Here is a 23,504-nt window from a genome sequence, read left to right as displayed (position 1 = left end):
AACTCTGGCTGGCATGGAACTAACTCCCTCTGTGATCCAGGTTGGCCTCAAAAATAGAAATCCATCTCCCTCTGCCTCCTGAGAGCTGGAATTGAAGGTGTGCGCCTTCACACTCAGCTTCTTTTCCTTTATTTTTGAGGCAATGTCTATTTGGTAAATGGCCAAAGATGTCCTTGAACCTCTGATTCTGTTTCCTCTACCACTTGAGCGCTGGGATCACATGCATGCGCTAGTGCACCCCTTAATGCATGCTAGGCATGCAATCTGCCCATTGAGCCACACCCCTGACCCAGCGAAAGCCTTCTTGCAACTTTATACCATGAAAAAAGCAGGAAGGCAAGAGAGCACAAGAGCAAGAGGGGCCTGAACTTACGCTTCTGTAACAGCATCAATCCATGAAGCCCTCATGGCTAATCACCCCCACCTCCATACACATACGCCTTTTTCTTTTTGGTGCTGGGGATTGAACCCAAGGTCTTGCATACTAAGCAGGGACTTTACCACTGAACTACATCCCCAGACCTCTCTACTGTGATTATTTTTTAAATTAATTAGCTATTTTTATTTATGTGTTTGTGAATGCACTGTGGTGTGTGTGTGTGTGTGTGTGTGTGTGTGTGTGTGTGTGTGTGTGTGTGTGCCAGCCACAAGACGGCCAGAAGAGGGTGTTGAATCCCCTGGAGCTAGAGTTACAGGCTATTGTGAACTACCTGATGTAGGTACTAAGAAATAAATTCAAATTCTCTGGAAGAGCAGTGAGTGCTCTCAACCCCTGAGCCATTTCTCCAGTTTTTACTATTGCTATTTAACTTTTTTGTTTTGAGACATAATCTCCCTAGGTTGCCATAGCTGGCCTTGAATTCTCTCTGTAGATTTAGCACGTCTCAAATCAGTCCTCTGACATCTTGCATGAGCTTCACAAGAGGCTGGGAATAATGATGATGATGATGATGGTGATGATGATAGGTCTTCACTACCCCGCTGACAATTATCATTTAAAAATCCTACCCGTAAGAACTGTTACAGTGACAATTACATTTCAGTGCAGTTTGGAAGGGGACCAACATCAGAACTCTAGCAGCATCCTTATTCTGTATTGAGGGGACTGAGGGCCAGAGAGAGAAGAGACTGTTCAAAGTCAAACACCAATTCACCGGACAGCTAGAAACTCACTATCCTGGCTGCGATTAAACACCATGATCCAAAGCAATTCAGGAAGGGAAAGGTTTATTTCATCTTATAGCTCGTAGTCCATCAGGAAGAGAAGTCAGGCAGGGACTGAAGCAGAGACCATGGAGGAACACTGCTTACTACCCTGCTCCTCACGGCTTGCTCAGCCTGCTTTCTTATATTACCCAAAGGTATTATATTACCTTTCTTATATTACTTGCCCAGGAGGGGTACCACCCACAGTGGGCTGGGCCTTCCCACATCAATCATTAATCAAGAAAAAGCCCCACAGACAAACTGACGGAGGCATTCTCTCAGTTCAGGTTCCTTCTTCCCAGAGGACTCTAGCTTACGTCAAAGTTGGAAAAAAAAAAAAACTAGCCAGGACTTTCTTTCCTTGGCTCTACTCCTGACAGATCCCACCATGGGCTTCCTCCCTATGGACTCCGAGGACCTATTCATTTTTGTCACGGATGTCACTGAGACGACAATTCCGTGCCGAGTGACAGACCCCCAGCTGGAGGTGACTCTGCATGAGAAGAAGGTGGATATCCCCCTGCACATACCCTACGACCACCAGCGAGGTTTCATTGGTACATTTGAGGACAAGACTTACATCTGCAAAACCACCATTGGGGACAGGGAAGTGGACTCCGATACCTACTATGTCTACAGCCTGCAGGGTGAGCTCCCTTTCTGGGGGAACAATCCCTCGGTTTACTAAGTGCACAGCCTCATATCTCGTTGGATTCTCCTGTAGTTTTGGGAGAGAGCTAGTTAGCATTCTCTCCCTTTTATATCCATGGAAACCGAGGCTCAGAGAAAGGATGAAGTTGGTCCACAGTCATAGTTCACTAAGAGCCAGTCTGGGCTTCATAAGGTGGGGACAAAGGCACAGGCTTGCAGACCTCTGGGTTTGGATCCCAACTTGGTCACTTCCCATTTGGACCATTTTGCACAAGACTTGTGGTCCCCATGAGCCTGATTCCCTCTCCTCCAATAAGATGAGGGTGGCTATGATTGCCTTCCACACAGATTTAGGGGAAGGTAAAATAAGAGGTTAAGGTGCTAGCATGTAGTAGGTGCTTGGTGAATGTCTCTGGGTTTCTAGAGGATTGTGGTTTCTGAGATGGTCATCCCATGTCAGCGCCATGAAGAAAGAGATTCTGTCTGTGGTGTTCACTCCTCTAGCCCCCGTGTCTAGCATAGTGCTTGTATATAGTAGTGTTTAATTACTATTGATAGGACCCATGAACGAATCGTTCACAACAGCCACCCACTCCCCATTCCCAAGCTCAGTGCTGGTGGCTGTTGATGACCTCCTTGGCCCTAATTCAATGTCCTCGCCCCACTCCAGTGTCATCCATCAATGTCTCTGTGAGCGCAGCACAGACGCTGGTCCGCCAGGGGGAGAGCATCACCATCAAGTGCATCGTGATGGGCAACGATGTGGTCAACTTTCAGTGGACATACCCCCGCATGAAGGTACCGCTGGGCCAGGGTTGGAAGGCAGGACAGATGTCCCGGCTTGCCCCGGCTTCTCATCTGGGGACTTGTCCTTGCAGAGTGGGCGACTGGTGGAGCCAGTGACAGACTACCTCTTCGGGGTGCCCTCCCGAATTGGCTCCATCCTGCACATCCCGGCTGCTGAGCTGAGTGATTCGGGAACCTATATTTGCAATGTCTCCGTGAGCGTGAATGACCACGGAGATGAGAAGGCCATCAACATCACTGTGATTGGTGGGTACCTGGGGCTCAGTCCCCTACCCCACCCTGAGCTGGACCAGACTCTGGCACAGGCTTGGGTCTATTTCAGCATTAGCTTCAAATAAAATGTAGCGTCAGCCCCAGACTTAGCTCTGAGCCCAACCTAGACTTCTTACCTAGCCAGACTCCTAGTTCATTGCCAACCCCTCGATGCCGGCCTTGGTAGTCCCATTGCCAAAGTCAACCTTGTGCTAGTTTGAAGTTCCAATGTATCCTGTATGTGATACAGAGCCAGAACAGAAAAGCTTCAACTCCAGTTCCAAGCTCAGCGCTGACCCCAACACTAAGAGCACCAAATTCTATTCCTGCTCCCATTCTAGCTCAAGCTTGAACTCCTGGTCTGTTACTTCAAGAAGCCCTGCCCCTCGGAGGTACTTCTCTGACCTTTAGTTGGTACAGGCCACCAGGAACATCCCACTAGCTGGATCCATACCCTCACTGGTGTCTGGGCATAGCCCCGCCCATAAGACCCGCCCTTGACTGTTGTATACCTTCACAGAGAACGGCTACGTAAGGCTGCTGGGAACACTGGGTGATGTACAAATTGCTGAGCTGCACCGGAGCCGGACACTGCAGGTGGTGTTTGAGGCTTATCCGCCACCCACTGTCCTGTGGCTCAAGGACAACCGTACCTTGGGTGACTCCAGCGCCGGTGAGATGGTTCTGTCCACCCGCAACGTGTCTGAGACCAGGTGAGCACCAGCAAGTCCGCTTGTTTTGCAACTTTCAAAGCTGCCAGGCAGCTCAGGGGCCTTCAGATACCACGAACTTTTTGTCTGAGAATCTGCTGTGTGCTAGGCTCGTGCCAGCTGCCAGGGATGCTCAGGACCAGAGTAAGCCGCTCTGCCCCTCCTGGAGGGGGAAACACACTGGTGGCTTGGCCGCTTAGAGGTTTAGTTACCTTTGTGATGAGAAGAGACAGCAGGTGACAGCCAAAAGCAAAATGACTGGGTGGAAAGTGGGTATCCCTGGGGCAGATTGACCAGACGGTGCCCGTCTGAAGGGGGTGGGTTGTGGAAAGAGGGACACACTGATCCTCCCCAAACTTTCCTCTTAGATTAGTGGAACTGCCTGCGGGTGGGATTCAGGAGACTCGGTGTGAATGCTTACTCTGCTGCCGTCTCCCACGTGGCCTTGGCAAGCACATCCCTTCCCTGACAGACTATAGGAAGGTGAGAATGCTGTAGGGGTTTCTGCAGCTCTGACTGAAGTCCCCTGGCTTGGCCCGCTCCACAGGTACGTGTCCGAACTGACCTTGGTACGTGTGAAGGTGACAGAAGCTGGCTACTACACTATGCGGGCCTTCCACGAGAATGCAGAGGCCCAACTCTCGTTCAAGCTGCAGGTCAATGGTAAACATCACCTCCCTTTCGCTCCTGCCTTCTCCATCTTTCCCTCCCTCCCCATTAAAACCTTTCCCTTCCTTCTTTGCCCATCCACCCATGGGAGAGGCTGGGGAAAGGGCCCGGAACCGAGGAGGCTGCATTCTAGACAGCTGATCTGGTGTGTCCCCTTTCTGGGCCCCAGTTTCCCCAGCAGCAAAATATGACCATCAGATTATTTTGGTGTTCTCCCAAATCTGAGTAATTTGTCAGTCAATGCCACAATTTTACTTTGCTTACACGATTCATACTTTGGTGAGTAATTTCAATATGGTGGTCTGTTCAGAGTTCTACATTTTATAGCTTGCATCCTAGTGGGGGAAAGGAAGAAGGTTAGAAGAGAAGAAGTAACTGTAGGGGGCAGGGAAGGAGGGAGACAGACAGACAGACAGACAGACAGACAGACAGACAGAGGAGCCTGGTGGTGAGGGTGAGGGTTGTAGTTTCCAGTGTGGTGATCAGGGTTGACCTCATTCTGGAGTCGGCCTTTGTGAGAAGACTTGAGGAAGGGAGGGCATTAGATAAGTGGATATTTAGGGAAGGGCACTCCAGATCATGGGTCACATTGCCTGAGAAATAGTGGGAAGGTGGGTGTGACCCAAACAGAGGGCTCTGGCATATATGGAGGGTCATGAGGTCAGAGCAGAAATGAAGGAAGGATGGAGGGGGTACTTGGGTGAGTGTTTGTGGGCTTGGTACAGCTTTGGCTTCCATTGCGACTGAAATGAAGGATTCACGCACAGAAAGGACAGGGTAAAGACTTAATGTTTTGTCAATTAGCTTTCTAAAAATAAATCTATTTTGAAAGACAAAATTTAGCATCTTGGTTGCAGATATAAATTCAATGCCATAGGACATAAATATAAAACAATCACGAAAATAAAATCAGAAAGAAAGACAAAAACCAAAGCAATGCTGTCTAAGTCTAGCTTCATGAGCCTGGCTGCCCAGGGCCCTGGTCTCCGGACCTGTTCTCTCTCTATTAAGGGAAGAGCAAGTCTCAGACTGATGTTAGAGACAAACTCTGAGCCTTGCCCTTTGAAGTCCCCGAGAGGAACCTGTCACTTTTCACACTGTGGCTCCTGGTGTATACCGTTTCCCCTGCAGTCCCCTGCCTTGGGGAAACTCTGGAGCATCTCCCCCGAGGTCTGCTCTGACCACCCCACTCCCTGACCCTGTACTCTCTGACTGTTCAGTTCCTGTCCGTGTGCTGGAGCTGAGTGAGAGCCACCCTGCCAACGGGGAGCAGACCATCCGCTGTCGTGGCTGGGGCATGCCTCAGCCAAACGTCACCTGGTCTACCTGCAGAGACCTCAAAAGGTGAGCATACCTGAGCCTCAGCCTTCCAGAATACCCTCAGCTGCCTAGAATGACCCAGTGCAGGGTAATTCAGATGAGCCTCTTCTCCTGAGAGGTCCAGGCCACATCCTAGACCAGTCCTCTGCCTTCCTGGAGATACTGTACATAACCTAAGTAGATCCTTTTCTTTTTCTTTCTTTCTTTCTTTTTTTTAAAATGTGTAGCCCAGGCTGGCCTTGAACTCGTGATCCTCCTGCCTCTGCCTGCTTCACAAATCCTACTGGCATGCGCCACCACAACCAGCAATTTTTATTTGTTTGTTTGTTTTAGAGACAGGGTTTCTCTGTAGCTTTGGAGCTTGTTCTGGAACTAGCTCTTGTAGTAGACCAGGCTGGCTTCAAACTCACAAAAGAGCCTCTGCCTTCCGAGTGCTGGGATTAAAGGCGTGCACCACACTGCCCTTGACCCCGAGCCATCCTCTGCCCTGGAAGATTCAGGGTCTGGTCCCTAGAGGTGTCTAACTCATCCAGTAGTTGTTTTATACCCCTGACCAAGTAGAGAGAAATAGTAGAGAGAAAGAGAGAGAGAGAGAGAGAGAGAGAGAGAGAGAGAGAGTGTTCAGGGTTTACTTCCAACCCGGATACACTGGTTAACCTTGAGGGTCAAATAAGTGAATTTTGCCATTTAGGAGTCTCAGTTCTGGAGTACTAGCGCCCCCTGCTGGTCCATCTAGACAACACAGTAGGAACCTGCTTAAGAACCAAGCAATCATAGAAAGGAAGCATGCTTTCCTTCTTAATACCACCACTCAGTGTACAGCCTGCTTTGAGCCTCAGTTTCTCCATCTGCAGAGGGGAACTAAGAGAGGCTGAAAGCTCTTGCCCTTGTGTCTCCTAGCAGGTGTCCACGAAAGCTGTCACCCATACCCTTGGGGAACGGTTCCAAGGAGGAGAACCAGCTAGAGACTAACGTGACTTTCTGGGAGGAAGAACAGGTATATGAGGTGGTGAGCACGCTGCGCCTGCGTCACGTGGATCAGCCACTGTCAGTACGCTGTATGCTGCAGAACTCGATGGGCAGAGATTCGCAGGAGGTCACCGTGGTACCACATTGTGAGTGCCCCAGCTTTGGGTTGCTCTGATGACCTTTCACCCTTTCTTTGATCCTGCATGCCCAAACTGGGTCAAGTCAACATGCTCAGAAAGCCCATAGGAACATTACAAAACCCACCAGTGTATGTTCCTATGCACATACACAACATATTATGTGGGCACAGGTGCACAAACACAAGTCTATACAGCACAGACATGAAAAACATTGATATATCTATAGGAAATGAACTGGTATGCGTGACACATGCTGTAAGCATGATGTAAACATGAGTAGACTGATCTTGGGACTTGGGCGTACACTCTTCATGTGCACATACAATCTGTGCAGAGGATGCTTAATCCCCAGAGAATACACATGTTAGTATGTGCTCCAGCAAGCACAATACTGTCTGTGTATATAAAGCTGCAGGATATGCTTTTGAAAGCTGTGTATATAAGCCTGCCCAAATCTAAGACTTGTATGTAAATCCATGAAATGAATATCTCTATGCAGGTACATGTGGGAGTGTAATCCCCATACATGTGTATAAACCATGCATGCACAAATCTTGTGCATGTGTGAAATTGGCATTGTGCTTATCTGCACTCAACTAATTGCAACATATAAAACAGAAAAAAGCATTGAGCACAAGTCTGTAGACATACACCTCCAGACAATGTATACAGCAGGTACACATATGTGCATGGTTATTGCACATATGAACAGTGCTTGCCAGAGTCCAGATGTGTGTGTCACTCATCCCTGCCTGCACACGTGTGTGCACGCTTCATCACTCACCTATTTCCTACTCAGTAAGTTATGGGGACCCAAACTCACTGAGGCCAATGGGCCAGTACAGAGGAGGCCGACAAGGGAGTAAACCAGCCCGGGCTGAATCACTACATTCAGGAAGCAGCCCTGAGAGAGAAGCTCTATGCCAATGGTCGGGTTGAGGAAGTACCCCAGGAAAAAGAAGCTTTACATCAAACGCTGAAAGATGGCTAGGTGTTAGCCTGGGAGGGTTGGTGTTGCAGGCAAGGAGGCCTGTGGAAAAGCTTAGCGGTAGATTAGTTTCTGAGAAGTTCAAGGAAACCAGACCGTCTGGAAGGCAAGCTGTATGTGGATCTGAGGCAGGGGAAGTAATAGGGAAGGAAGTGGTAAGGAGTGGGGATACGGGACACAGAAGTCAGAAAAATCAGAGCTTCAAAAGGCATTTCACACACACACATGCATGCATGCACGCACGCACGCACACAAGCACGCATGCACATACACGGCCTGCTCCACAGCCTTGTACAGGTTTGGCTATGTACATCCCTGTCACCTGCCCTAGAAGATGAGTGAGCTTTGTAAATATCCTATTGGGCTGGAGAGATGTTCAGGGCTTAAGTGCACTTGCTGCTTTTCTAAAGGACCTCGGTTCCATTCCCAGCGCCCATGCCAGGGGGCTCACGACCACCCGTGGCTCCAGTGCCCATGGATTTAACGCTTTCTTCTGGCCTGCATCAGCATTCATGTGCATGGCATTCAGGCATACAAATGCACACATATACACATACATAAAAATAAAATACTCTTATTTTCCCCACACTCTTGTATGTGCACATGCATCCCTGAGCAAGTGGGCACAGCAGAGTGTGCACAGCCTGACATGTAGACCCACTCTAGGCCTGAGTAAAGGCAGGAAGAAAGTCACTGTGTGACGCCTGGACAGGACACCGTGTACTATCACACAGAGGATGACTCTAATGGATCCCTGGAGGCTTCAGGCTCCCTTTGCAAGACTGTTGGGGAGAGAGGACAAAAATGTCAGTCCGTGACCCTCAGAAGGAAAGGATGTGGAGTGAGCCAGAGGAAGGCTCCTTGGGGAACAGAGGAGGGCAGGAAGGGGACTTAGGAGGAGGAAACAAATTCCCAGAAGACAACAGCTATTGCTAAGTGGGGAAGGACAAGGGTTCAACCAGGGTGACTAGGTATCAACAAAACTGAAACCTTAGGCTAGAGAAGACTCAGGGCTCAGGGACCCAGGTAGAGCTGTGTGTTCACCTCAGTGCCGTGGATAGTGCACTCTATGACCGCCCTAACACACCCACCAGCTGGTCCCCAAGGAAGAACTGGAAGGAACGAACTCCTTTCAGGGTGTGGATTCATCAGGCTGCTGAAGTTCAGAGTTGGCTCTTTCGAGCAGTCACTTAGTGAATGCCTCAACCATTGGGTTAGAAATGGCACTTAAATCTATGACCCAGGCATGTCAACCCACCAGGGCATCGGCCTGGAAGAAAGGAAGGCATGACCTGGTCCTCAGGGTGCCTCATGCCGTGAGAGGCACAGAGAATGATCAGGAACCAGAAGAGGCTTTTCACAGCCTAGCAGGATGCTGCAGAGGCCAGCCTGAGCCTGGCCATGATCTAAGAAGGGGAGTCATTGAGGGGCACTGGGGGTTGCAGGTGAGGCCAGAGCGAGGGTCCCGAGGCCAGCTATCTAGAGAGTAAGGGGCTTCTGTGTTAGGCAGAGCAAGTCCAGTGGATCTGTGATGCCCACAGCAAGATGGGGGAGAGCAACCGCCAGCCGCTGTTTGCTTATGGCTCCTCTGGTCTCTGTCTTCAGCCCTGCCTTTCAAAGTGGTGGTGATCTCAGCCATCCTGGCCTTGGTGGTCCTTACCGTCATCTCGCTCATCATCCTCATCATGCTGTGGCAGAAGGTAAGCGCCTCTAGCCTGTCGGTGCAAAGTAGCGCCCCTGTTTCCTCACGGTCTGCCCTGAGTGTCACACAGCCTGCCACATACGAAGGACCGAGCATGGAGCTCAGCTGACTCAGAGCAGCACTGGGTCCCCATCTCCCTCCATCCCCAGCGGGCTGTGCTGACTCCTGCTGTTTCCTCTGCCTAGGTCTTTCCTGTTCAATCCAGTCCTGGGACAAATGGCACTTTGTGGGTGGACTACCCTGGCCCCCATGATTCTTCCAGCTCTTACCCATGAGTCACTAGAATGCCATCTGACCCCACAAATCTAAAGCTTCAATGCTCTGTTCTGGCATTTTCCCGTTCTGTAAGCTCCAAACGCTTACAATTTCTGAACTGGGACTTTAGTGCCCTTCATCCTGTCATTAGAAGATTCCAATCCTGTGACTCCAGCATCTACGATTTCCACATTCAAAGACCACATCCTTTTGAGATCCCATGGAGACAGACCTGACATGAGGAGGGGCCCCCACATTTGACATCTGTCCTATGTCATACCCTTTCCATCTGAGGAGTAACTGGGGCTCAGGGAGAAGCTGATAAAGCAATTCTTGTGAGTGAGGGCCACCCTGTCAGCTGCTCTCCAGAGGCAGCGTCCTCAGGGTGGCTCAGCCACACTTTCCACCTTCAGGGGCCCCTTAGTACCAGTTGCTTCTGAATTCATGGAGATCTTGGTTTTGCTGGTCACTCGCTGTATCCCTTTAAATATGTTCCTGCCCTCTCTTGGTCTCAAAGTCTCCCGTCCCATCTGCCATCTAAGGGCTGGACCTGATAGGCTCAAGGCCAAAGATGCCTTCTGACCAACCAGCTCATCTGTTGGTCTTGTCCTGCAGAAACCACGCTATGAGATCCGATGGAAGGTGATTGAGTCTGTGAGCTCTGATGGCCACGAATACATCTACGTGGACCCTGTACAGTTGCCTTATGACTCCACCTGGGAGCTGCCACGGGACCAGCTCGTACTCGGTCAGTCCTAAGAAGTTTTCAGTGGCAACGGGGATCCTGAGATATGCTCCCAGCGTAGTTGCTTCTAGCTGAGGCCTGGAGCTGATATCTTGTCTTCTCTGGCTCTCAGTATCCTCTTTATATGGTGAAGACAAGATGATCCCTGATAGCATGAAAGCCCTAGGAACCTGAGATTGATATGGGGCCCCTCCAGGCCAAAGAGGAAGTACCAGAGATAGGCTAGGGAGTCTGAGGCGGGTGCAGGGGAGCTGTGATTTCCTGAGGAGGCAGGAGGTCTTCCAGGGGCTCTAGGGGAGGCAGACAGCAGGCAGGATCTAGAGGAGACCCAAAGGATGGGAAGCTTCCTGAGAGGGAGCACAATGAGGCGGTTGGAAGGATATGGAGGATGACCTAAGAGAATCGTCCCCCGTTCTGAGTGGGAAGGTGAGTAAGGGTCCTCGTTCCCAGGAGCTGAGAGTTTCTTTCCATGCCAGGACGCACACTAGGCTCTGGGGCCTTCGGACAAGTGGTGGAGGCCACGGCTCATGGTCTGAGCCATTCACACGCCACCATGAAAGTGGCTGTCAAGATGCTGAAATGTGAGTCTTGAAATGTGAGCCAGCCCACCCCTTCCTCACCCCTAGGGTCCCACTCTGCCTTACCCTTCTCTGTACATTTGGTTTCTTCTGAAGGGCCCTGGTCTTGGATTTGTGAGACAGAAAGGCTCCTCACTGTGTCCTCTTTGGATTCCTCTTTCTTCTCTCCCCTCCTTCCACCTTCTTCCTGCTCCACTGAGGTCCTCACCATCCTAGGACACTAGTCCTACAGAGTGGAACAGAGGAGGCTACACTGCCTTAGTGGCCCACTCAGACTGAGTCCCTTTTCCTCCTCAGCTACAGCCCGAAGCAGTGAGAAGCAAGCCCTCATGTCAGAGCTGAAGATCATGAGTCACCTCGGACCCCACCTGAATGTGGTCAACCTGCTGGGAGCCTGTACCAAAGGAGGTACTCAAGCCATACCCCGGGGGGACTCTAAGGCTCCTCTCTTCCCTGTTCTCACTCAGTCAACCACCGACAGGACACCCTTGCAGGAGTGTCCACACACCTTCTACCCAGCATGCCAATTGGTTACCCATTGGGCTGCTGATACAGTGATAATAGTGACGTTTACTTTTACTTCCCAGATGAGTTCAGTTTTTGCTTTTAAAAAAAAAATTTATTTATTTATTATGCATACAGTGTTCTGCTGTCATGTATGCTTACATGCCAAATAAGAGCACTAGATCTCATTCTAGATGGCTGTGAGCCACCATGTGGTTGCTAGAAATTGAACCCAGGACCTCTGGAAAAGCAGCCAGTGCTCTTAACCACTGAGCCATCTCTCCAGCCTCTGGGGTTGGTTTTAGAAACTCAGAATCACCATATCTTCAGGGCAGAGAGATTCTTCGGGCCACTAGTTCCAGCAGCTTCCAAACCCAAGTCTCTCCAGACCATTATTTTCTTCAGATTCTTAAGTTTTATGTGAGTACATGTTTGCTGGTATGTCTGTGCACTATGTGTGTGCTGGTGCCTGAGGTGGCCAGAAGAGGGCATCAGATCCTCTGGAGCTGGAGTTATGGATGGTTGTGAGCCATCATGTAGGTGCGGGGTATGGAACCAGGGTCCTCTGTAGAGCTCTTAACAAGGCTCCTAACTGCTGCCCATCTCTCCAATCTCCGTTTTTGTATTTTCACACTACTTTTTGGAAACCGTGAGAAAGTAACAGCTTCTACACCTTGGAGACAGCGGAGCTCATCAGCGAGCTCACCAGGAGCTGGCTTTTGTTCACATGGGTGTTGAAAGTCACTCTGGCCAACTGTGTTTACTTGAGGGTTTGGGGACCTTTGGGCTGTGGACAGAGTAATAATAGTGAAGTTGTTGCCATTTGCAGCTGCCTGTTGTGAGATCTGGGATTTTCCTCAGTATTGTGTAATCAGTCTAAATACAGAAGTACATTGCACACAGACCGTTGTCCGTGCCTGTCCTGAACATATTTCAAAAGTGTCTTCATCTTTTGGGTGGCTTTCGGTGCATTGAACTTAAGTGTGACTGGTAAATTGTGCTGACAGAGACGTTTACCTACTTTTTGTAGGTCAGAATCCAAGAGTCTGAAAAGAGCAATAGTAACTGATGTCATAGGCTTGCCCCGTGCCGAGCCCTCAAAGACATCATCTCAGGGGTCTTCATGTCAACCCCAAGGGTGGGTGTTGTTAGCCCCTGGCTAGATGGGCAGAAGAAGGCCCTGGGAGACTAATAGCTTACAGTCACAGAGGGCAGAGAGAGGATTCAGGCTTGCAAGGTGCCAGCCCTCTTTGCCATCTGTGTCTCCACACCCAAGACTCTTGATTGGCCTTGTGGCCACGCTGGAAAGAATGAGGCCTCTCCCAGAGTCCGTCCCTGAGCCTGTCCTTCTGCAGGGCCCATCTACCTCATCACCGAATACTGCCGCTACGGTGACCTGGTGGACTACCTGCACCGCAACAAGCATACCTTCTTGCAGCGCCATTCCAACAAGCCACGCCCACCCAGTGCTGAGCTCTACAGCAATGCCCTGCCAGTGGGGCTCTCCCTACCCAGGTATGAGGGAGGGAGCCCCGAGTGAGTACCTGCCAAGCATATGGGCACTGGTGTTCAGAAGCACAAAGATGACGGTGTGAGCGTCGGGGCAGAGCCACTTCCCGGAGACAAGGCTGTAACCAGACAGACAATGATGATGGGAGGGAGAGGGGGATCGGCTGTCATTCTGTGTCATCTCAGCGAGGCAGGCTCCATCCTAAACCTTCTGAAGATGTGACTTCTTGAACCCACATGCTATTCTTGTGGCATGGGTGTCCTTTTTACTTTCCTTAGCCACATAGGGGAAGAGGCAGTGATAAACTGAGAACCAGGTTCTAAGATGCTCTACATACTAGGCTCTGGGTCTTAGCTCCCCACCCTCCACATGCCAGCCTCCCCAGTCCCCTACAGGCAACTCAACTCTTTTTTTTTCTGATTATTTCATAAAGAACATTTCTTATTTTGTTTTTCATCTGTTTATTTTTTTGTTTTTTAATTTATTTGTTTTTATTTTATTGGTGTTTTGCCTGTATGTATATCTGTGTGGGGGTATTGGATTCTGGAATTACAGACAGCTGTGAGCTGCCATGTGGGTGCTGGGAACTGAACCTTGGTCCTCTGGAAGAGCAGTCAGTGCTCTTAACTGCTGAGCCATATTTTCAGCCCCGCTTACTTTGTTTGGTTGTTGTTGTTTGTTAAAAAACAAAGAGAATAACTTTGCAAAAGTGTACTCAAGGATATAAAAATGCACCCCGTCCTAACACTGTGACATGTTCCTGCTTATGCGTGTTTGGTTCCACTATTCCCTGGGGAACTGAGGCTGTACCTGAGAGGTCCAAGCGAGGCCTTGTTGCCACCCTAGACTATGCACCTCGCTGGTCTGTAGGCATGGACAGGTGCTGGAAAGGCCCAGAAAGGAACCACTCTGCAGACCCATCCATGTATGACCCTTTTCCTGGCTGCTGTAATCTCTCCCGGGTGTGAACTCTGAGAACACATGAAATCGAAATTTGAAATTTATGCCCTGGCAATGCTGAGGCATGCATGGGTTCTGTTGAACTTGTCCATATTGGATTTCATGGTCCAAGTTGATGATGACGACTGACCAGGTCTCTTCCTCAAGAGGGCGCCAGATGTCATTACATGGTTGTGTGCCACCGTGTGGTTGCTGGGAATTGAACTCAGGGCCCCTGGAACACATGCTGGGTCTCCTATCATCCCGGCAGCCCCAGGGTCCAGTTCAGGGCCACACAGATTAGTTGAAAGGGTTGATTCAGTCATGTGTATTGTGGCAGACCATAGGACAGTGGGTCCAGTGGCTGAGGAGATCTACAGATGACAAGGCCGCATGGGCTCAGGCTGAGCAAGGGCCAGGAGCAGGAGGGAAGAGAAATTCATGGCTTCTCCTGACTCCTTCCTCTCACCTACAGCCACTTGTCCCTGACTGGGGACAGCGATGGTGGCTACATGGACATGAGCAAGGACGAATCTGTAGACTACGTGCCTATGCTGGACATGAAAGGAGACATCAAATATGCAGACATCGAGTCCTCCAACTACATGGCCCCTTATGACAACTATGTCCCTTCTGGTAAGTGGATGCGGCGCTGTCACACATGTGCAGGCTCATCCCACGTGCACGGTGATGCTTTCCTTTCGAAGCCCTTCATGTACTCAGTCTTGTGGCAACCCTGGAAAGAAGATAGCTCATTTCATGCATGTGGAAACTGAGGCCAGGTGACTGCCCAGTGCTGCTGTGCAGTGGAGCCCTGGCCCGAGTCCTGTAACTGATTCCAGAAGCATGCACACTGCTGGCAAGAAGGGGAGAGCGAGCCGGGTGAAGCTGGCCTTCTAGGGCCTGGAGGAAGACAGATGAGCTCTGGGTTGGCCACATGATCATCTAATGTCCTGAGAAAAAGGCAGGCAAGCCTTAGCTCGTGGTTTCGGGACTAGGGCTTTTCTTGTCAGTGAGGACAGTGGAAGCAGAAGAGGTTCAGGTTAGACACTTAAGAACTCGTTCTCGCCAGGCAGTGGTGGCACACACCTTTAATCCCAGCACTCAGGAGGCAGAAGCAGGCAGATCTCTATGAGTTCGAGGCTAGCCTAGTCTACAAGTGCCGCGCACTGCGCCCCCATGTCTGCACTCTGTGTGCTAGAACCCAGTTCGCGAGCTCCGGGCAAGGGGCTGGAGGTTGAAAATACACACGCAGAGACAAACCGACACACGCAGAGACAGACCGACACATGGACCTACCAAACGCTGGTTCAGAAAGCCCCTTTTATTAACACCATGTAGGCTTAAATACACTGCAGTCCATGGCCAACAGGTGATAATCCCATCCTCTGATCCTCTAAACCAGGCACAGCTTCTAGTGACTTTAATTAGAAGGTTCTAGGAGGGAAGAGCAGCTGAAGGCCAGGACTCATACAAGCTACTCTTCAAAGCTACAGTGAAACCCTATCTCAAAAAAAAAAACCAAAAACCAACCAAACAAACAAACAAAAACAAAACTCATTCTTCTAAGGGAACACTTAGAAAATTAGTAGCCATTTGTATTGAAGTCTCAGCCACCTACAAGCCTAAAGATAGGAGTCTTCTAGACCCGTGGTGTCCACAAAGTAACCCATAATCCTCTGTGCTCTCTAGCCCCTGAAAGGACATATCGGGCCACCTTGATCAATGAGTCACCGGTGCTTAGTTACACAGACCTCGTGGGCTTCAGCTACCAGGTGGCCAATGGCATGGAGTTCTTGGCATCTAAGAACGTAAGTGTGGTCCTGATGGGGAAGGCAGAATTATGAGGAGAGGGGGTCATCTAGCCATCTAGACTCTCCCACATTTATGGGTGAGATAGCTCCCAACCCTCTGGTGGGCAGGACATTGAGAAACCTCACACCCAGGCAGGCATGGATTTCTCCTAAATCTCTGTCCCAGAGGATCTTCTCCCACAGTTGCCCCTTAGTTTCAACTTCCCTTTTCCCTGCCCAGTGTGTTCATCGAGACCTGGCGGCCCGGAATGTGCTTATCTGCGAAGGGAAGCTGGTCAAGATCTGTGACTTTGGCCTGGCTCGAGACATCATGCGCGACTCAAACTACATCTCCAAAGGCAGTGTGAGTGCCTTCATCATCCGTGGGGTTGGCCCCAGGTGCCTCTCACCCTAGACATGGTTGTCTCCTGATTTATGTGGCCTCAGCTCAGTATGGGGCCACTGGTAGCTTATCCTACCAGCAGAATTGTCAATGCTGCCTAGCTATGAGCAGGGACAGGACAAGGGGCCTAGCTTTGTGCACAGTGGAGAGAGACTGCGAGAGGGTCAGGACCATGGAACCAGCCACAGTGGGCTTGGGGTTAATGGGAAGGAGGTATAGACACCCCTTTTTACGAGATGTAAGGTAGAGGAGCAGAGGAAGAGCCCAGAAGATGTGATAAGATAGGTTAAGTCGTGAAGCCCAGGGGTAGAAGGGCTGCAGACCCCAGAGACCAAAGAGAACTCCTGGCCATGACCACGACTGCTCACTTTTATGCACAGCACACCCTAGAGGCTTCCCCCAGGAACACAGGCTGCCATGTCTTTAGCTAGTCAGTTAGGAAACAGCTTCGCAGTACTCTGGCCAGGAATGGGCTTAGAGCCTTGGAGTGGAGTGAAATGGAATTGGTGTGGGAGATGCTGGGCCTCCTCCTTCCCAGGTGAGGTGGGGCTGAGAGACTGGCCATGAGGACCCTTCAGCCGCTCAGCACCTGCCTTGCCCTTGCAGACCTTCCTGCCTCTAAAGTGGATGGCCCCAGAGAGCATCTTCAACAGCCTCTACACCACGCTGAGTGATGTGTGGTCTTTCGGGATCCTGCTGTGGGAGATCTTCACGCTGGGTGAGCCACTTCTTCCCATGGCCCCAAGCTATACACCAGAGCAGCTAGCTACCCTCCTGCTCCCACCTCCCTCCTGACTGCTCCTCAGGCCAGAAGCAGGGGACTGTGGGGCAGACACTGGAACATGAGCAGGGACTCAGGAGCAAGGCCAGGCTGTGCCTCTCTTTCGCTTGTATGGCTTTGGCAAGTTCTTTGCCTATCCTGGGTCAGTATCTTCCCATTCAAGCATCAAAGGAGTTAGACATATCTAAAGGCATGCTTGAAGCCAGCTATAACGGTGTACATCTGTAATCCCGATACTTGGAAGTCAAGAAGATGGAACGTTTTAGGCCAGCTTGGGCTACACAGAGACTCCATCTTTGACAAACAAAGCAAGCACAGACACAGATCCTGCTTGGGTATCTATGGCTTCTCTAGTTCCATCTCTGTCTCCAATGCCAAGGGAATTGTGCTCTCGTCTATGCCAGGACAGTGTGCCTGAGAGGACACCCTGCCACTTCCCACATGCTGAGACACTAATGTTCCTGTCTCTGTTCCATGACAGGTGGCACCCCTTATCCAGAGCTGCCTATGAATGACCAGTTCTACAATGCCATCAAGAGGGGCTACCGCATGGCCCAGCCTGCTCATGCCTCTGACGAGATGTGAGTGGAACCTTGTGCACTTGGGAGGAATTTGAGGGTTCAGGGGGTGTGCATCTCCAGCTCAGAGGCTAGACAAATCCTGTTAGAACTGGATCAAGCTGTTCAAAATGACGCCACCAGAAAGTTCTCTCCCAGCCCAGGTCTCCACTTTCTCAAGGCTGATTTCAAATTCAAGCCTGTCCTGTTCATGTGGCTGCCGTTAGTACTGCCCTAACATCTTACTGCTTGCCTTGCTCCAGCAAAAGACCCAAAGCTGACCATTTTTTTTTTTTAAAAATTTAAGTGTATGAGTGTTTTGTCTGCATGCCTGTGTGTGCATTGCATCCATGTCTGATGCCCTCAGAGATCAGAAGACGGTGTCAGATCCTCTGGGACTTGAGTTACAGATGGCTGTGAGCCAGCATGTGCTGGGAATTGAACCCAGCTACTCTGTAAGAACAACAAGTACCTTTTTTTTTTTTTTTTAACAACAAGTACTCTTAACCATTGAGCCATCTCTCCAGCCTGACCCAGAGCTGAACTTTAAGGGCTCAGTTTGGTCACATGACATCAGATCCAGGCCTTAGCTGGGAAGATGAAAATTCCTATTAGCCGAATTTGGGTCACGTGCTCACCGTGGGGTCTTGGACCACACAGAATCACATGGGTGAGGGAAGCTGGGAAGACGTCCCAAGGGATCGGTGAGAAGCAATGATGGTGTTAACAATGATGCTGCTCCTTCCCAGCATCTTCTGCCTTCACCTTGCTCTGAACCCTACTGCATGGCCCTGCCTCTAAGGCAGAGACTCTGACCCTGTCTTTGCCTCCCCTAGCTATGAGATCATGCAGAAGTGCTGGGAAGAGAAGTTTGAGACTCGACCCCCCTTCTCCCAGCTGGTGCTGCTCCTGGAGAGGCTGCTGGGCGAGGGTTATAAAAAGGTATGGAGACAAGGCGGGCTGGGAGACAGAGTCCTGGTCCCAACCCTGTGCGCTGGGCTTGGGGTGATGCGCTGGTATTTGGGAGGAAATATTCTTCACACACAGTGGGCCTCAGTTTCCTAGCTGGTACTAGAAAGAGTCATGCCAGAGTTAGGAATTTATTTTAGTAAAACCAAGATGTAGAAACTGATGAATTTGAGCCAGGGCGGTGCAGTCGGTTGAGAAACCCTGTCAAACCTGTGCACCATGACAACCCTGGGGCCCCCTTCTGAAGTGTGAGCAACCCTAGGCTCTCCCGAGCTCTCGCACCAACCACTTAAATCTTGTCCCAGGTTTATACGAGGCCAGTGGAGCTTCTTACTTCTTCCCATCTGGGGAGATCAAGGCAGAACGGACTCACCACTATTTCATAGCAAGGAGCACTGACCTCCCAGCCCCAACAGATGACTATGGGAGACTACAACAGGATAAGAGTCCATATCAGTTACTCTGAAGTAGGGTAGGAGCCAGGGTCATGGTGCTGCCTGACTACCCGCCCTCCCTAGGACTCTGAGCATGTGCCTTGTCTTGGGATACCAGGCAGGAAGGCAGCTCACTGGTGTGGCTTTGAGCAGAACCCTTTCTCTGTGTACCAGCCGGGGGAGAGGGTCTCTAGGACGTTGCCTGTCTCTCACCCAGCTTTTTCCTTCTCTCCCTGTCCCTGTGGAGCAGAAGTACCAGCAGGTCGATGAGGAGTTTCTGAGAAGCGACCACCCAGCCATCCTGAGGTCTCAAGCCCGCTTGCCAGGATTCCACGGCCTCCGATCTCCCCTGGACACCAGCTCTGTCCTCTACACCGCTGTGCAGCCCAACGAGGGTGACAATGACTACATCATCCCCTTGCCTGACCCCAAGCCTGATGCTGCTGATGAGGGCCTCCTGGAAGGTTCCCCCAGCCTTGCCAGGTAGCTACCCTAACCCTTTGTTCCCAGACATCATGCAGATAGTGCGTGCGTGTGTGTGTGTGTGTGTGTGTGTGTGTGTGTGTGTGTGTGTGTGTGTGAGCATGCATGCACACTTATTACACTCGCCACGGAAAAACTGGCAGCTAGCTAGAGTAAGGACTAACTCCTGCCCAGTAGCCAGCAGAGGCTGGACTTTATTCAGCCCTTGAAGCTGCAGGTGGGAAGGGCATTCTAGAACGAAATAAGATATTCAAGAACCCATTTGCAAGATAGCTCTTCCTTTGAAAGGTGTACCCAGCTGACTCTTCTCAGGTGCTGTGTTAGTCCTGAGCACAGAGAGGAAACATTTAACATTTCCTAGCTGCTAGTGTGGGTCATGGCTGCTCTTGAGACCATGTCCAGAGGGCTCCAGAGAACTTGGTTGTAGGAGATGGAGGTGCCGCAAATTCAGCTTAGAATTCAGGCAGCGGAAGAGACCCGAGGTCTGCCTTGGGTTGTGGTGATTCCATTGTGGGGTGGGCTGTAGGGGAGCCTCATTGCTTCCTAGACAGATGTCAAGCTGGAGTGGGGACTCCCCAAATCAAGATTCAGCCCATGGAAGAGTGGAAGGAGACATGCTGGTTTTCATTTCTAGCCTGTCATTATGAAATGTGGACAGGCCTTGCCTCTGTGAGCCTCCGTTTCTCCATAGGAACTCGCAGTACATGTAGGCCTTAGCAGGCCCTGAAGGCAGGTGAGGGATGAGAAAGAATCTCGAGAGCTTGGTGGTCCTGCCCTCAAGTTCTGGCTTCTGTACTCCATCACTGTGTGTTGGGGAGCGATGATATAAACTCTCAAAGCTGTGCTGCCCAGTGGTGCAGGCCTCTCAGTGTGGAAAGTCAATACACAGAAAGCTCTGAGATAATACTGCTAGTATCTCCCTGGGCTCTCCCCAGCTCCTTTCTGACTTGCTTCCTTCCTCCAGCTCCACCTTGAACGAAGTCAACACTTCCTCGACCATCTCCTGTGACAGTCCCCTGGAGCTCCAAGAAGAGCCACAGGCAGAGCCCGAGGCAGACCCAGAGCAGCCACAGGGTTCGGGCTGCCAGGAACCCCTGGCCGAAGCAGAGGACAGCTTCCTGTAGGGACTGGACCCACCCCACCCTGTCCAAAACTCCCGTATGCCTCCCAGCACCCAACCCTCCTGGCCTGGCCTGGCCACCAAGCTGTTGCACTGCCACCAGCTGCTTGAAGAAGGCCCCTGGTGTGCGGCCCCCAAGGTCCAGGGACCAATTTAGCTTAGGAGGCAAGAGAACTGTGGGGATCGAGCCTCTGCCTCTGGAAGGCCATGAGACTCTGAGCCAGGGCTCCTCCAAGGGATTCAGTTTCCCCAGATGTTAAGAGGAAGAATTGGATTTGGCTCTCAGACAGGTATGGAGCCTGAATTCCTGGAGAGAGTGCTGGGTGTGAGGCGATGTGTTCATCGTTTCCTCCTGTGTAGCCAACACACAGATCACTCCTCTTCGATCTTCACAAGAGCTGGGCAAGAACCTGGTGCCTGGCTCCTGGTCAAACAGAGGCCAGTCTCGGACAAGGTCATTTCATTCAGAACCCACCTGCCCTGGTGCCAATCTTAGGCTTCCTAGGCCCAAGCTGGTCTGGGGCCAGCCATGCTTAATGAACATGGTTAGGGGTGAAGGTAGAGCTGAGTACAGGATGCTCTGGCCTGCATCTCTCAGGACACAGCTGGCCACAAGAAGAACCCACATCTTTCATCCTCCTCAGTCCTGGAGCATGGCCCTTCTCGCTCTCAGCCGACCTGCCCACCAGAGTCTGCAGGCCCTCTAGCCCACGCCTGGAATATGCCTCATTGAAGTAAGCTGTATCTCCCTGAAGTGGGCCTCACTGGGAGCCCTGACTCTGCACTGGACTTGCAGTGAGACCTTGGAGGGTGCCTTGTTCTCTCTGGGTACCAGTGTTCTTTCCCCTTTGAAAAATGAACAAGTTGGACTCATTGACACTGAGTGCCCTGTCAATGCTATAATTCCAGAGTGTCCCAGGGATTTGCAGTTGTCCAGGCAAAGTGGGGTTAAGTCCCTAAGCCACCTCTCTGGGAGTCAGCTGAACTCTGGAAAGACTCCAGAAACACGCCACATCTGGGGATTCAGGAACTGAGCCTCTTCTTCAGGTCCCCAAGTGTAACTGCCCAGGCCTTGACTTGGCCAAACAGTCAGCGTCCTAGGGAAACCCCCTACAGCTGAGGACACAGAAGGACCACGAGACCCTACTTATGCCATGGTAAACTCCGGAGTCAGCAAGAGTGTCAGAGAAGGCAAGCCAGGTCACCTCAGGCCACTGTCACCAGGAGTGTGGACAGATGTGATGGAGAGTGAGTGAGGACAGAGGGGGGCTTGAGGTGGGCGTGACGCTCTAGGAGCTGCCATCTCGACCGGCAGCTGTCCCCGGCCTCAGGCAGCACCACACGGGAATGTTTCCTCACTGGCTTCTCACTCACCCTGAGCCAATAGACACTGGAGGACCCTGGGGAGTGAGGGGTGGGATGGGACAGTGTAGCGGAAGTCAGCCCTTCTGGGGGCCCTCCCATGCTGGGTTGCTGGCTGACAGCTCCCTGCCCGGAGCAGCAGAGGCGGCTGGGAGATGGAGAGCACAGCTCACAACGACCAAAGATGTAATCCCCTAGGTTTACAAGTACTTGTAGGACTCACAATAACCCACATTTAGACACCGGAAGTGCTATTTTATATGCTGTTAAGTTTTCCTATCTGTACTTTTTTTAAGGAAAAAAAATGTAATATTAAACTTGGTGCTTCTCACTGAGAGACTGTTCTCTTGGGTTTCGGTCTATGTGTCGAGGATTGGGGAGACAGTGTTCCAGACAGGTTCATCCCTTTGGCTCCGACTCACAGTTACCTTTTTTTTTTTTTTTTTTTTTAAAGTGAGTTTCATTTCCTCCCATCCCGGGAAGTGGTTGGGTGACCACCTAGGCCTTGTGCTTGGGTCTGCAGGTGTGAAGCGAGGCTTTTTTGACCATGGTATCTGGAAGGAGAGCATGGGCTTACAGAGATGCCCAAGTCCCTCCACCCTGGCCGCCTCGCCATGTGCTCTGGCTTTGGCCACTAAGCTGAGTCACCCTCCCTGTCCCACTTCTTGCTGCCCACAACCAGATTTGAGCTGGGGTAGCTTATGGAGAGGTCCTACCAGAGTCCGAATCCTAGGTCCTTGAGAGTCTTCACTGGAACCCAGGTAGGAGCAGCTCAGACCGAATACCCAGGAGGCCCAGAGAGCAAGAGAAAGAAAGGAAGGATTAGGGGTGGGGGAGAGAGGACGTGCTGAGGGGCAGTGTGGTGGAGTGGGGCAGCAGGAGGGGAAGAACCACGCTGACTGAGGACGGAGGGGTGCAGACCCAGGTGGTTTCAGCATCCCAGAGATTATGGGGTCGGTGGCATGAGATAAGCAACCTGGTTCCTGCTGGGTCCCGGCTTTAGGTTACTCTGCTGATCTCAGTTAGAGCACACTGGCCTGTGGGACACTGACAGCAGTTTGGAACCAGGGACATTAGAGCTTCTGGGACAGGCAATGGGGGAAGGGTTCCAACTCAGGCTGGGGTTCCCAGACCCTCCCACCTCAGCTGTTTGGCGGGGTCACTTGAGATGGGAGCAAGTTTCAGCCTGAGGCATCCCTTGTTGTCTGTCTGGCCTTCCCTCACTCGATGTGAACTGAGGGGAGGGCAACTCTGGATTTTGGAGCTTCGGGCCATGGCTCCCAGGGTGAGTAAGAGTTGACTTATGCTATGCGATAGCCCTGACTCACAGACAGCTGCTGGCTCAGAGGCAGCTGAGACACCGCAGGGAAAACCACCTGACAAGAGAACCTAGCTACACACTGCTACCTCTCTCGGGACTCCTAGCTCTAGAGGACACCCCAAGGCGGTGACACCCTTCTCCCCTGGCTGTGGTAGGCATGGAATAAAGCAATACCCCAATCTGCCTTGCAAAGAGAAAAACTCACATTTCAGACGAGACTTTCTGTGTCTGAGATGCCCTTGCCCTGGTCTTGGAAGTCAGGAGCCCCAGCTGCCCATTTCAGACTACTTCTTAAGGACTGGAGGTGTATGACACCCCTCAGACCTTAGTTTCTAG

At 51.2% G+C, this 23,504-nt stretch overlaps 1 protein-coding gene across 2 annotated transcripts in view; it reads left to right on the top strand.

Moving 5' to 3' along the window:
- Pdgfrb (platelet derived growth factor receptor beta) overlaps positions 1-22,184 on the top strand; it is a 39,084-nt gene extending 16,900 nt beyond the window's left edge. Inside the window, exons 4-23 of one of the 2 annotated variants that reach the window (XM_048419254.3) lie at positions 1,587-1,853; positions 2,528-2,655; positions 2,736-2,910; positions 3,437-3,629; positions 4,174-4,289; positions 5,516-5,639; positions 6,519-6,730; positions 9,318-9,412; positions 10,285-10,417; positions 10,891-10,995; positions 11,290-11,400; positions 12,852-13,011; positions 14,421-14,581; positions 15,638-15,756; positions 15,980-16,102; positions 16,748-16,859; positions 17,404-17,503; positions 18,316-18,421; positions 19,133-19,365; positions 20,330-22,184. In XM_048419254.3, coding sequence (XP_048275211.3) covers positions 1,587-1,853; positions 2,528-2,655; positions 2,736-2,910; positions 3,437-3,629; positions 4,174-4,289; positions 5,516-5,639; positions 6,519-6,730; positions 9,318-9,412; positions 10,285-10,417; positions 10,891-10,995; positions 11,290-11,400; positions 12,852-13,011; positions 14,421-14,581; positions 15,638-15,756; positions 15,980-16,102; positions 16,748-16,859; positions 17,404-17,503; positions 18,316-18,421; positions 19,133-19,365; positions 20,330-20,489 — 2,933 coding nt within the window. In that variant the 3' untranslated portion in view covers positions 20,490-22,184. Of the gene's footprint in view, positions 1-1,586; positions 1,854-2,527; positions 2,656-2,735; positions 2,911-3,436; positions 3,630-4,173; positions 4,290-5,515; positions 5,640-6,515; positions 6,731-9,317; positions 9,413-10,284; positions 10,418-10,890; positions 10,996-11,289; positions 11,401-12,851; positions 13,012-14,420; positions 14,582-15,637; positions 15,757-15,979; positions 16,103-16,747; positions 16,860-17,403; positions 17,504-18,315; positions 18,422-19,132; positions 19,366-20,329 lie in introns of both variants that reach the window. The other variant, XM_048419253.3, reaches the window with a different exon arrangement.
- The last annotated feature ends 1,320 nt before the right edge of the window (positions 22,185-23,504 follow it).

Source organism: Myodes glareolus, chromosome 13, assembly GCF_982192425.1.
Source record: "Myodes glareolus chromosome 13, mMyoGla1.1, whole genome shotgun sequence".
Classification (NCBI taxonomy): Eukaryota; Metazoa; Chordata; class Mammalia; order Rodentia; family Cricetidae; genus Myodes; species Myodes glareolus.
The sequence above is the reverse complement of the archived record's forward strand: the minus strand, read 5'-3'. Positions and strand labels throughout refer to the sequence as shown.